Source organism: Protopterus annectens, chromosome 11.part0 (genome assembly GCF_019279795.1).
Source record: "Protopterus annectens isolate FY-2018-M chromosome 11.part0, PAN1.0, whole genome shotgun sequence".
Taxonomy (NCBI): domain Eukaryota; kingdom Metazoa; phylum Chordata; order Ceratodontiformes; family Protopteridae; genus Protopterus; species Protopterus annectens.
Genome location: NC_056745.1, coordinates 1258539698 through 1258554471, shown reverse-complemented (window position 1 = coordinate 1258554471; position 14774 = coordinate 1258539698). Strand labels below are relative to the sequence as shown.

Below are 14774 nucleotides of genomic sequence, written 5' to 3'. Positions count from 1 at the left end.
TGAAACAGTAACAAAATTAAGAAAATGGAAGTGTTTTTCCAGAAAGGGAACCTATCTGCCCAGGAAAGGAAAGCACAAGCTGACCATCGACCCTCAAAAGCATCAGAGGAGCCACTTCTTTGGCCTCAGTAAAGCTCAGAAGGGCTTCATGCCCAAACTTATTTTTTAAGGACAAAAACCAGAACTCCAAATACCAAATAAAATAACTTGCTTCAAATTAGCAAAGCTTTCAAGATATCACCCTTTTCCACTGTTCATTTAAAATCAGTTTCATACCATGCTTTAAAAACAGTCATGTAATTGCAAAAAACAGCATTTCAAATCCATTCATTTTCATCTACCTTTGCTTTTAAAGTTTTCATAAATTAGTTAAAAATGTCAACATTCTGCACAAGTTATGTAAAACTGTTACTACTATTATAATTATTAAAGCAGTCAGAATCAACATATTAATCTCTACAGCTTCGTTTCTTTTTTCAATATAGGTTTTATGCCAACAGAGTTCAAGTCAGATTTCTTATCAACATCCAACAAAACAATCCACTTACACACTGCAAAATCTGTTTCATTTATAATATCACCCCCCCCCCTCTTATTTCAGATATTATTTTCTGTATAACTCTAAATTTACAGGTGTGTTGCACACCCGCTTCTTTCACATGTTACAAGAGAGTCAGTTATAATACTGTCCAACGTCTGATAAATACTCCGACATTCTTTCTTTTAACTTCCAATTATATTTCCCTATATAAAAACTGGGCAAGCAGTACAAACCGCTCAGTGTACTATACTGTCTACATTACATGTTGCAAAACAGGTAAATCTATACTTTTTTCACTCACAGGATAGACAGAATTATCATCATTCATTATATTGTTTACAACACAGAAACTTACCTTTCTTTTTACTAATAAAACCAGATTTACTGCAAATCATGTCCTTATAACATAACTGCAGTTTTTTTTTTCTTTTCATTGTCTTTCTTCAAACTCTGTTTTCATTTGTTCAACCTGCATTTTTAAGCTTCCTGGTTGGAAGCTGTTTGTACTGCTTGTCCCAATTTTTATACAAGGAAGTGTAACCGGAAATTAAAAGAAAGTATGTAAGAACATTTATCAGGCATTATTACTAACTCTCTTGCAAGACATGTTAAAGAATGGGTAATGGGCGTACACCACACTTTTAAATTTAGAGTTATACAGAAAACACCTGAAACAAGAGGGGGTGATATTATAAAAGAAACAGAAATTGCAGAAGAAATCAGGCTTGAATTCTTCTGTCAGCATAAAACCTATACTGAAAGAAAAACAAATGAAGCTGCAGAGGTTAATATGTTTATTCTGCATGTGTTAATAACACTACTATTAACAGCAACAGTTTTATGGAATTTTTATAGAATGTTCATGTTTTTAACTAATAATTTATGATGTCACTTTAAAAGCAAAGGTAGATGAAACTGAATTTGGAACACTGATTGTTTTTTGTAATTATGTGATTCTTGTTTTAATGGTCATAATTATGTGATTTATTTTTAAAGAATGGTATGAGACTGATTTTAAATGAGCATTGAAAAAATGTGATGCCCTGAAAGCTTTGCTAATTTGAATAAAGTTATTTTGCTTAGTGTTTGGAGTTCTGGTTTGTGTAATTAGATTTGTTGGAATTGGTTACTGTTGAGCTCTTTACACAGCCTTGCTTTGTCGTTTGTCAAACTTCTCTTTTAGCCAGCTCAGCTTGAACTGCTTGCCAATTTGTGCACAAGGAAGGTGCCCTGAAGCTTTGGAAGCTGGTCGAGTGTTATATCTTTAACAGGATACAACAAACATAGCTAAGAGTACTGCAGCAGTGATCAATATAATGAACATCAGGGGATTTTCAATAAGTGTACCAAAGATGGAGCACCTTAAGTACCTTTGCACCTTAGGTGTGTATGTACCTTATGTCACATGACTGAGGAGTCTACAACAGATAAACTCAAATCAGATAAGTAAACGAAAAAAGAAAGGAATTGCATACTGTTTTCACCCAGAAGTAGCCTATTTATCTCCACTGATGGGCAACAGGCAATAAAGAGATACCATAAAAAAATATTTGGCAGGCTTGATACTGCACTACTATAGCCATCTCCATAAGGCAAGACAAAAGACAGAACACAAAATGAAATACAGAATGAGAGAGACTGTACTCACCTACTAGTACAGTCTTCCCATCCACAGCAGCTGTGTGCTTGTACAGTGTAAGAGCATATGTAGATAGTTGCTGGGGTCGACTGAAGTCAAGGTTAAGGACTAGAAGCACCTAAAAAAGGCTTTTACATCAAACATTACAAGGCAGGCAATCTAGAACTATAGATTAATGCAAAACAAATGATATGTAAGCAGCATTGCTTTCACATTTCGAATGAGCAACATCACCACAATTACATTTAAGAAAAATATAATGCATCTTTTAAGGAATCTGTCAATATACACTTGCGCGCGCACACACACACACACACACACACACACACACACACACACACACACACACACACTCACACTCACACACACACTCACACTCACACACACACTCACACTCACACACACACTCACACTCACACACACACTCACACTCACACACACACTCACACTCACACACACACTCACACACACACTCACACTCACACTCACACTCACACTCACACTCACACACACACTCACACTCACACACACACTCACACTCACACTCACACACTCACACACACTCACACACACTCACACACACTCACACACTTTTGCAAACTGCACATATTTTATTAACATATAATAAAATGGAACTCCAAATTTAATTAGAGACCGACTTGCTATGGCTTGGTCCCCCATTGGTTCAGAATGTTTCATACACGTTTGTTCAACTAGAAAGCATCTACCAAACTGTATTGCTGGTTTAAACAGGACAAGAGACCATGTGCGATGAAAGTCAAGCAATTCTACTTTAAAAGGGCTATACAACACATGCTCAGAACACTACTGCAGACTACATTTTTTCTCTAACAATTAAGCCAAAGATAAACCTATGCCCTATTAATTCTACATCCTCCTACAGCTAGCAGTGTACTCTGGAGCACTCTTACTGCCACTCCCTTCCTAGAATTTATTCTATAGCTCATTGCTCCCAATAACCTGTTGAAGTTTGCCATATACTACAAGTATATACTTCTAGTAGTAAAGTGCTAGCTTTTCTTATGAAAATAGAGTAACAGAAAAATCATCCTGCCTCCTTGACTTCCTGTCGCTGTTGGATACTCAGCCTCATATTTTTTGACATCTCCAGAAAAGGACATAATCATGCCTGGTAAAAGCATATCTTTCTTATCCCTTCTCCGTTCAAAGGGCCATGTAACCACTCCACTCAATCTCTCACATGGCTACCTTCTAAATTCAAGACCATCTCTGCGTTTCTTCATTGATCCCAGACAGTGACCCTTCTTTTTCAGATAAGGTTACAACATGTATATACTATCCTGGGTGTGCTGCAATTAGCATTCCATATGAAGTAGGATAAAACAACTATTTCTGGAAGATTCTCCTCTCCGCCAACTATATCTTGCAAGATACTGACTATCTTACAGTGAACACCACTGTTCATACATTATTGTTCTCGAGCCTTCTGAGACAGAATACAGGCAAACCGTTAAAACGCACATAAAAAACAATCATAAACAAATGCTCCGAATGAGAAGTCCTGGCTTAATTGCAAGCTAAGGGTCACAAAAGAGTTCTTTAAAAGTCAGCAATGACATTTAACATGATTAACTTAAGTACAAATCTATCCAAGCAGCAAAATATATCCAAAGTAAATAATGCAATCAACATCAACCGATTACTAGTTCATACTGAACACTTGTGGGTGGGGGCTTCACTAATAATCACCCTTGCCTATACTACTACCCCATCACTCAACCTAGGGAAGGAAAACTATTATTAAATGACTGACCCTTTACGTCATCAATTCTGGCAACTCCAGTCCATTTCTAAAATTGTATCATACAGGGAAATATAACTGTTTTACCAATGTGACAGAATTATATAAAGTAAAACTAGTACAGTCCAACAAATTTGTCTATTTGGCCAATTAAAAAGAAGATAGGGGGTTACCATTGGGTATTAGACCTCCGTAAGGTTAATCAGTACACACAGCCGAGAGCACATTTGATATCAGGAGTTACAGAAACAGCAGCTTGCATAAAATCACAAAGTAATTGGGTTTACAGTGACAGATTTAGCAAATGGATTTTTGCAGTACCACTTCACAAAAGGGAATGGCAAAAGGTTTGCTTTTACCTTTGAAAATCAACAGTACATCATGACTGGATTACCTCAGGGTTTTCAGAATAGTCCTGTCATTTTCAATCAAATAGTAAGGACATTCTCACAGGATACGAGTAAAGAAGACAAGGTTATTCACTATATTGATGACATTCTGATACAGTCAGAGACTGAAAGAACACATCACAACTGAAAAAAGTTCTGAGACAGTTACAAGAGGCGGGGATCAAAGTAATCAAAGACAAAATACAGTTTTTGTCACAAGAAGTGAAATTTCTAGGAACCATTATCAGACAGACAAGGACTCCTCCTTGTCAGGAAAGAGTGAGGGGCATTCTGAAATGTGCGTTAAACTTTGTATTAAAACGACTGTCAAATCAGGTATCTATTGTAACAAATGTAGGTGATAGTTTTCAAAATAAAAATGGGGAATTGATATAATTATTTAAAATAAAACTGGTTTCCTCACAGTAATAGCATGTATTTGAAACAAAAATATATACAATTTGGTAAAACTGTTTTTCTTTTACAGTAACAGAGGTTTGGTAAAACTGCTTTCTATCATAGTAACAGTGTGAAATTTTTAGAACACAGCACCTGCAAGTACAGAAAAGAAATATGCAGCAATTCGGTTTAACACAATGGTCTTCAAGTTCCTTTGACTAACACACCCCAGGTACTATATTCTTTACTGGTATCCAAGTGTACCCTTTTCCATCTCAGTTTCAGTTCTGATTCTCCACTCCAAAATGTGACCTTGGTAACTGATGCCATCTACCAAGCATTCCATTACTTCTACAGATGAGTCACATACAATTATGTTGACACCTGCCCAGAGAATGATTCAGGAGCAGTGGAAAAATGGTCAAAGATATGGCAGCACCTGTAATAGCAGAAACCAAAATAACCAATGGAAATGTGATTTTTTACATGGAAAATACAATGAAAATGGGGAACAAAAAGTACATTTAGAAAAATGTTCTGAGGTTGTTACACCAAACTTCATGAAACAGTAAAAATGTCCCTGTAGAAAAGCTGCAGGTATAATAAAAAGTAAATATATAACAGACAAAAACGGCTGTCGGGTAAAACCCAGTATGTAAAAAAGGGAACTTGTAGAAACAACACTATACTGGGTACCACACAATAACGTTGCGAAAGTGCTCACCTCTCTTTTATACATTTTATTTGTTTGTTTAATAAAGACGTTATTGTGTGGTACCCGGTATAGTGTTGTTTCTACATAATAAAAAGTACAGTTGTGTAAAATCTTACAATAGCAGTAGATGTCCTTCCCTTTACTGTTGTGATATTCCTTACACTGGGATCTCCTGCCAGGGGAGCTTGACATCTTATAGAGATGTACATTTCACATATGTTCCACACTCATGGTATTAGCGCATAAAAGTGATATATGGACTTACCTTCCTCAGAAATTAAAAACCCAGGAGGAAAGTACAGTTGTGTACACTTACCATAAATGTAGATGTTAGAGTGTATTCACTGTTGCAGTCATCACATTTGGGTTATCTACTTGCGTAGCCCTCAGTTGGCCTGGTTATCAAAGTCTTGGGTCCTGCGTCGGTTGCTGTCTCAACTTCTGTGACGTCAGGTAGTCAGGGGTATAAAGCATGCAGCCAACACCATTACATCAGTTTTTCTTGCCCCAGATGTCAGCTGCCCCCTTAATGGGAAGCAATTACATATACATATTTTATATATATATATATATATATATATATACATATATATATACACACATACATATATATATACATATATACACACACACACAAGGTTATACCTCCAACAAAAAAGCAAATACACCAAAAAGCTTTTAAGCATAGTAAAGGAGAGTAGAGGTATAGCCAAAAGAAGTCAGGGGGCTGGAGGGAGGGTAACCAGGACTGCAACAGTGAATACACTCGAACATCTACATTTATGTTAAGTGTACACAACTGTACTACGTTCTTCGTGTTTCGCTGTTGCAGTCATCACATTTGGGTAGATTCCCAAAGCTAAGGATGGGAGGAGGAATTTAGATAGCATTAGGACCAGCTATAAGGTCCTGCAAGACTGCAGTGGCAAAACCAGCTCTGGATTTAGAGAAAATTGGTAAATGGTAATTCTCGGTGAAAGTATGTACAGAACTCCAGCTAGCAGCTTCTAGGATGTCCCTGGTAGGGACACCTCTGAGAAAGGCTGTAGAGGTAGATGCAGCCCTGGATGAATGGGGTCTAATCCCCTGTGAGATAGGTTTTCCATGGTGCTTATAGCAGAAATGAATGCAATGGCCTATCCATTTTGAAATGGTTTGCTTTGAAACAGCCTTCCTCTCTGCCCCTGCAGCAAATGCCACCAGCAGTTGTTCAGATTTTATTTGAGGTTTAGTCCTGTCCAAGTAAAATCTAAGTTGTCTGTGCACATCTAAGGAGTGCAGTATACATTCCCATTTGTTCTGTGGACTAGAAAAGAAGGCTGGCAAATGAATGGACTGATTAAAAGCCACACTGGATACCACCCTTGGGTATGAAGGAGGGATTGGTCCTGAGGGACATCTTGTCTGCATGAAAGATAATGAAAGGCTCCACAGCCATAAGGGCCTGTAATCCAGATACCCTTCTTGCTGAAGTGATTGCTAAAAGGAAGGCTGTTTTCCAAGAAAGGAATTTTAACTCTGCACTTACAGCTGGCTCAAAAGGAGGAAGAGTGAGTTTTTCCAATACAAAGTTAAGGTCCCAGGCTAGAGATGGGGCTCTCTGGGTGGTCTTAAGTTTTTGTCCCCTCTGAGGAACTGCTTGTGCAATGGATGAGAGAAGAGGGGTGGTTCTGTGTTGCAATGAGCTGAAATGGCTGAGGCGTGAATTTTGATGGAGGAAAAAGAAAGGCCCGCGCGAAGTATCTCAGTTAAGTATTGAAGAATCTGAGGTAAACTGGGCGCTGCTGTGCCCATCCCATGAGTTTGGTTCCAGGCACAGAATCTTTTCCATTTTTCAGCATAAGAGTTTCTAGTACAAGGCCTCCTTGCCCCCAAAATGGCATCCAACACTTGTTTACTGAGGGATGTTAACGGAGAGATTAGGTAATTGGCCAGGCTGCCAGGTTCAGGGTTTGAAGCTGAGGGTGCAAAATCTGGCTCTCCTGCTGTGAAAGCAGGGTAGGGGTCTGAGGCAGGTGCCATGGAGCCAGAAGTGACAAACTGCGCAAGAGGGGGTACCAGTGTTGGTGTGGCCATTCTGGTGCAATCAGTATCATCCTTGCTTTGCCATGTTTGATCTTTAGTAGTACTTTGGAGAGGAGAGGCAGAGGAGGAAAGGCATAAACTGATAGATTTTTCCAGTTGAAGGACAGAGCATCCACTTTTCAAGCTTGTTTGTGAGGAGTCCCTGTGCAGAATTTGTCCAATTGGTAGTGTAGTGCTGGGGGGGGGGGGCAAACAGGTCTATATCTGGGCTCCCCCATTTGTTTATCAACATGTTGAAAGCCTTTGGTTCAAGTTTCCACTCGTGTGGGTCCATGAGATTTATGCGTACTTTGTCTGCCAGTGTATTTAGTTTTCCTGGCAGGAATTGAGCCTGTAGATGCATCTGGTAGCTCAAGGCTGTGTTTCACAGAGCCATGGCTAGTCTGCAGAGGGGGTAAGAATGGGTACTCCCCTGCTTGTTTATGTACCACATAACAGTGGTGTTGTCCGTCTTTACCATTAACTGTCCTGGAAGAATGTGGTCCTTGAAGGCTGGTCAGAGGATTCTGTACAGCTAACATTTCTTTCTGATAGATATGCAGGTGCATTTGACTTGGGTTCCATTTGCCCTGAATGTACTTCCCTGCCAGGTGAGCCCCCTCATGCATGACCTGATGCGTCTGTTATGGTTTGGGCGGCAGGGGGTAGAGTGAATGGTAGTCCCTTGTTTTGTTGGCAGGCCTCTGCCCACCAAAGGAACTCTAACCGTAGGCAAGGTATGATAGTAATCCATTGCCTTCTAGATCCTGAGAATGTTGACACCATAGGCTTTTTAGAAACCATTGTAGTTTTCTCATATGCAGTCTTGCATATGGAATTAGTAGAATGCAGGACACCATGAACCCCAGGGCTTGCAGTATTTGCCTTGCAGATAGCAAGGTTTTTGTGGCCATTAGTTTGAAGTAAGCTGTCAAATGAATTTGTTTCTCTGGCGTGAGGAAAGCCATCTTGGGAAGTTGTGTTCAAGCTTGCTCCCAGGAATATAATTTGTTGACAGGGTACCAGATGTGATTTATTTTCGTTTATGGTGTACCCCAAACAAGTTAGCACCTTTTGTACAAATGCCAGATGATTCAAAAGTATGCCATGGCTTTCTGCCTGAATTAGACAATCGTCCAGGTATGGGTATATTTGAATATTTCTTTGCCTTCAAAATGCAATGACTGGAGCTAGGCACTTTGCGAATACCCTGGGCGCAGTAGATAAGCCAAAGGGCAGTGCAGAGAACTGATAATTCATGTAGCCTGCTTTGAAGCGCAGGTATCTTCTGCAAGATTCCCCGATTGGGATGTGCAGGTTGGCTTCCTTTATATCCAGTGTTGCCAACCAGGCATCTTTGCCTAGCATAGGAAGTAACTGGTGAAGAGTTAGCATCTTGAATTTTGGAATCACCAAAAAGGTGTTTAAGATAGAAAGGTCCAGGATAGGACGCCATGAGTTGTCTTTTCTGGGTACCAGGAAAAGTCTTGAGTAGAAACCTTGCCCCTTTTCCTCTTCTGGTACAGCCTGAATAGCCTTTATGCTTAAGAGAGAGAGTACTTGCTTTTGAGCCTCTGCCCACTGATTTGGGGGTAGATCTGGCCAACCGTTTGGGGTTGGTAATATGTGGAAGTGAAATCTGCATCCTTGGGAAACTATATTTAAAACCTATTTGTCCTGGGTAACGAGTTCCCAGTTTTTTGCCTGCAGAGCAATCTTTCCCCCTGAAGGAGCAGTCAGTTGAGAAGTGCTTGGAAGTTTTAAAGTTAAGTCATTGAGACAGTTTACCATAGGGGGAGTCTTACTACTCCCCGATTTGGAAGTGAGAGCCCCCCACTGCTTAATCCTGTGCGTACCCTGGGACTGAAGCCTGGACATTCTTCTGGTTCTGGGTTTGGACTGAGAAGGCCTGGAAGAGGCAGAAAAGACCAATTCTTAAAGGGCCAATGCCTACTAAATCTTGGAGGTTGTCCTTCTAGAAAATCTAACAGTTTGCACAGATTTAGCTTTTTCCTGCCAAACAGGCGGTACTGATTTAAAGGAGCATCCAGCAATTTAGCTTTAACATGATCTGGCAAAGAATGCTCATTAAGCCAAGCATGCCTTCTAAGTACAGACCCAGTGAGAGCAGCCCTGCAAGATGCTTCTAGTGAATCAAAACCACATTGCAAAGTATGCTTTCCAACCTGTTCAGCAGAATGCATTAAATCCTGTAAATCCTTATTTTCAGCACGGTCAGGAATCAACATCATTTTCTGTTTAAGCAATCCAATAATATGCTGCTGATACTTTAACATATGAAACTGGCAGTTTAAGTCCCTAATGGCCAAAGTTACATTAGTGTATACCTTCTTACTCCATCTATCCAGCGTCCTGGAGTCTCTATCAGAGTGGGTAGGATTTTTGGCAGTAGTAGCCTTAATGCCCTTGGGTCCCTGTGAAATGGTCTCAGGATCTGCAAGAGGATTTTTAAAAAGGAACTTGTGAGAGTCAGGAACCCTGTAATATCTATCAGGTTTTCTGGGAGCAGGAGGTAAAAAATCAAGGGCCAAGCTAGATTCCAAAAAGGCATCATCAACAATGTCTAGTACAGGAGGGATAGCTGAAGGCCTGTGTTGGGGCAAGAGTAAGAAATCCCAAAGTTTCTTTTTAGAATCAGAGTAATCCTGGCTTTACCACCGAAAGTGCTCCCTAAGAGTATGCAGGGTTTCACCAAAAGAGAAATCCTCTGGGGGGGGGGGGGGCAGAGGGAATAGAGTCCTCTGCATCAGAATCCTCATAGGTAGAGAAGGGTAAATCCTGGTCATCAAAGGAAACAGAAATTTCAGAATCCTGGTCAGAAGTATCATATGCAAATTCAGTCCTAGGTCTCTTAGAGGGGAAGGGTGGCTTCCCCTGATTAAAGTGATAAGGTCTTCAGCCTTTCATCATTTGTTTTTTAGGCATAGAGGCCTGAGGCATGGTTCGATGTTTAGGCCTTGAAGAAGATGGAGTTGGTTTAACATGCAAGTCAGTAGGCCTGAATGCACCCTCAGAAGCCGGTGCCTGTACAGCGGCTCCAGACCCATCCAAGGTAGAGACATCTGCAGGTTCCACAGTTGAAGCATCTTGTGGCAATGGTTTTGTTTCCTATGTATTTTTGAAAAATATACACTAGGAATGATGGGTGTTTGGTAGAGTATTGTTATTTCATCATTTCCTTGTATCTATTTTATTTGATTCCACCATTCTGTGGAATGCACGGTTATTTGGAGGAATAGGATTTTAGGTAGGTCTCATTCTTTTTGTGCTTTCTACTTGTAGAGCTCACAGAGCTATCAGGAAGTTGGTATACTTTATTGTACTGCACTGATTATTTCATTGTTTAATTGTTAAATTGATTGGTTAATTGATCATTTTTGAGTATGAGCCTTTGTATAAAAGTGGTTTTATAAATGTAGATGTTAAGATCTGAAGAGGCGTACTGGTTGGTACGCAAAAGCGCTCATCTGTTCTTTTTATTTAATAAATCAGTTGGATTTTTATACAGCAGTATTTTTTCATGGTGGTTTCACTCGTGTATGTTTTTTGATTTGTTCAGTCTTTTGACGAGGGAACCTTTGGACTTATAGCAGCATCTAATCTCATCAAGTTTGTCTTTCTGCTTTGTGTTGGTGCTGTTGTATTCACACGATGGATGTGACACCTGTTGAATAGGACTATAATCCTGAAGTAAGAGATGTTAATTTGAGATGGAATAACATCATGAATCAACGTATTAATCCTTTACTTTAGTTGGATTTACAATTACCCATAGTAGCTCCTTCAGGAGGTAATGTAGACAATTCTACTGATTTTCAAGTATTGAGTAGAGAATTAGAGAATGACTTATACAAACTGCAAAGATATGTATGGCAGAGAAGACATATGGAGGCATCTTTGCATTTTCATGTAATTCCTCGTAGTATGAGGGTTCTTTGTATGCCCTCATACAGCGATAGCCACCCTGAGCTTCTCAAGAGATGGCAGGAACTGAACATAGAGCTCAGCAACAATTACATGAGATTGTTAATTGATTATTTTTCTCCCCTTGAGGCGGATTTAACGTCCAAGGTAGAGGCTCTGAATAGGGATCTGCGTAACTGCTTCAAAAATGAGAATTATGCAAAGAGATTAGATAATATATATTTACAAGTCAGTGCATATAGTGACAAGCTACAACTCATAAAATATCGTAAGCTGCAGCGTGATTTCAGGGACTTTTCCCTTGGGCAAGTGTTTGTTTGGCCCAGATCCAATACTGTTCAACAAGCGAGAGGCGATACAGCATTAGCAGCGCCAAACCTCAATAATGGTGAACCTCCTATGGCTGATGATTTCGCTCCTTTGCACACAGCTCCTTTAGAACATGAGAGCAGTGTCAGTGAAACTTTTACCACACCGCCGGATGGTAATCAGATACCAGGTAATCCAGTCCATGTGGATACTCCTCCACCGAATCAACAGGCTTACAGAGAGGGGCACATGGGTAACATGTTGGGAGCCAGACCCAAGTTTTTCACCAGCGGAACACAGCGTTTTTTTGCCTCTTCCTGTGAGAAAGAGGCCAATATCAAGAAATCGTTCCAGCAGCAGAGGCCGAAGGAAAAGGAAGTTTTCTGGTGCGGATCAAGACCAGGAGACGCCGTGTGAGAGACTAAATGAACTTGTGTTTAATTTTTCAAGGTTTGATTTTTCAACATCTGATCTTTCTTTGCTTAACAAAGGACTTACTTATATCCCCTCACAAGGTAGTAGCCTGAGTGAGATGCTAACTGATTTAAGAGTTTTTGGAAGTTCGGTGTCCCTGAAATTGTTTTTTAATGTTAAACAAACTATGAGGAAAAATACTTTAGTTTGTCCTTCAGATTTTAAGCGTAAAAGTACTTTTACGCCAGCGTTACCAGCTCAGGTAGAATGTTTCATTAAACTCTGTGAACAAGATTTTTATAAATATTTTTTACATACTAGAAAGAAATGTATGTTTTTTAATATTTCTAGACAGGAATGGTGTTCTCTACAAAGTTTAATTCACAATACGGAGCTTACGATTAAGCCAGCTGATAAGGGGGGTGGGGTTGTTATACTGCACACCGTTGACTACAACGCAACTATGTATTCTATGTTGAATGAAGCTACCACATATAGCGAGATAGATAATACAGCGCTAGCAAGAATTATTAAGCGTATCCATGAGGGGATTTATGACTTGTTGATGTATAGACAAATAAGCCAAGAATTGTATGATTATTTTTATGTGGAACAACCTGTGATTCCTTACATCAAAGGACTTCCAAAAGTACATAAGAAGGTGGTTCCGCTACCTATGCGTCCCATAGTCTCTGGAGAGGGATGGGCTACGGAGACGATATCTGTATACATTGAGAAGACATTAAGTCCTATGGTTAGATTGGTTTCGACCATACTCGGGGATACTTACCAATTGATAGATATGTTTGAAAATTTTTCTGTTAATTGGAAAATAGACACTTGTCTTTTAGTTACACTAGATGTAAAAAAATCTATTTACATTGATCCCCAATGAATATGGTATAGAAGCCATTAGGGACTTATTAAATCACAATGTTAACTTTAAGCAGGATCAACAGATACTTATATGTGCCTTATTAGATGTAGTTTTAGCTAACAATGTCTTCATGTTTAGGGACAAGTTATATTTGCAGAAATGGGGTGTCGCTATGGGCACCCCATGCGCAAATATGTATGCTAACCTGGTAGTTTACTACTGGGAAAAGAACCACCTTTTTAATAGTAAATACTATGATAAAGTCCTGCTTTACAGAAGGTTTGTGGACGATATCCTTATTTTTTGGAATGGAACTGTAGATGAATTAAAGGATTTCATCTGTTATCTAGAGTCCACGACCAGTTTTCTGAGATTCACGATGGATTGTTCTAGTGAAGCGATTAGTTTTCTAGATATCAACATAAGTATAGATAGACATGGTAAGGTTTTAACCTCTTTATACAGGAAACCATGCTGGAAAAACACTCTGCTTCAGTTTAGCAGCATGCATCCCCGTCATATATTCCCCAACATAGTTAGGAGCCAGTTCATGAGATTCATTAGGTTATGTAAAGTGAGCCACGAATTAGAGAAACAGGCTGATAAAATGGAATGCCTCTTCATTGAGAGAGGCTATGACAGAGGCATGGTGAAAGATATTAGGAATTTGATATTAAATAAAAACAAAAATAACAATAATAACACTAATATAGGTAGAAAAGGATACATTGGCTTTAAGAGTCTTACATCAGCTACCAAGGAGGTGAATGATAAGAGATTAACTTTTATTACTAGATTCACTAACGATAATAAAGAAATAACAAGGATAAGAAAAAATTGGCATGTTTTAACAATAGATCCACATATTGCAGATATTATAGGTATAACACCCCGTTTTACTTATAGAAACAGTAAAAACCTGAAGCGGCTACTTTGTATTGACCATGAACAGAGTTCAGTAAAACAATACTCAGATAAAATGAGAATGGGCACATATCCTTGCAAGAAGTGCAATATGTGTGGTTTGATTACTGGCACACAAGTATTCATACACCCGGATATAGATTATGTTTTTGAACCTAGATTTTTTGCTTCTTGCAACAGTACTAACCTCATATTATTTAGCTACATGCGTATGATGTGAAGCGTTCTATGTTGGTTTAACAAAGAGAAGGCTTAAGGATAGGATATATAATCATTCTTATGAAATCAAAAAAGTCTAACCAACAGAATGCTTTAGCCAGACATATTATGTTAAATGAGGGACATGATTTTAGATTCAGTGTTACAATTAGTAACTCCTAGGAGAAGAGGGGGTAGTAATATGAATTATTTGGAGACTCTGGAGCTACAGTGGATTTTTAAACTGAGAGCACATTATCATCTGGTCTTAATCAGTCCATAAATATTAAGCCCATACCTGAAGCACATAGTAATAAATGAAGGTTTTTACACTTTATATAAATACATTTATTTATAATTAAAATATCAGTATTTGCTTTATTAATAAGTATAATGTAGTGTTTCATTGAGTATGGGCATTTTGTCATATATTTATTTATTTGCTTCATTTATTTATTTAATTATTCATTTATTTATGCATATACATTTTCATATACACACATTCATCTTTATTTTTATGCATTTGGTATGTTTACAATTATATTTGTATTTGTATCTACATAATATAATAGGTATT

General features: G+C 38.8%; 1 protein-coding gene across 1 annotated transcript in view; it reads right to left on the bottom strand.

Moving 5' to 3' along the window:
• The window catches only part of LOC122815814 (rab-like protein 2A), a gene marked incomplete in the record, with an annotated part of 1114697 nt that overhangs the window by 430208 nt on the left and 669715 nt on the right, over positions 1 to 14774 (bottom strand). Inside the window, 1 exon segment of the mRNA XM_044088616.1 lies at positions 2190 to 2269. Coding sequence (XP_043944551.1) covers positions 2190 to 2269 — 80 coding nt within the window.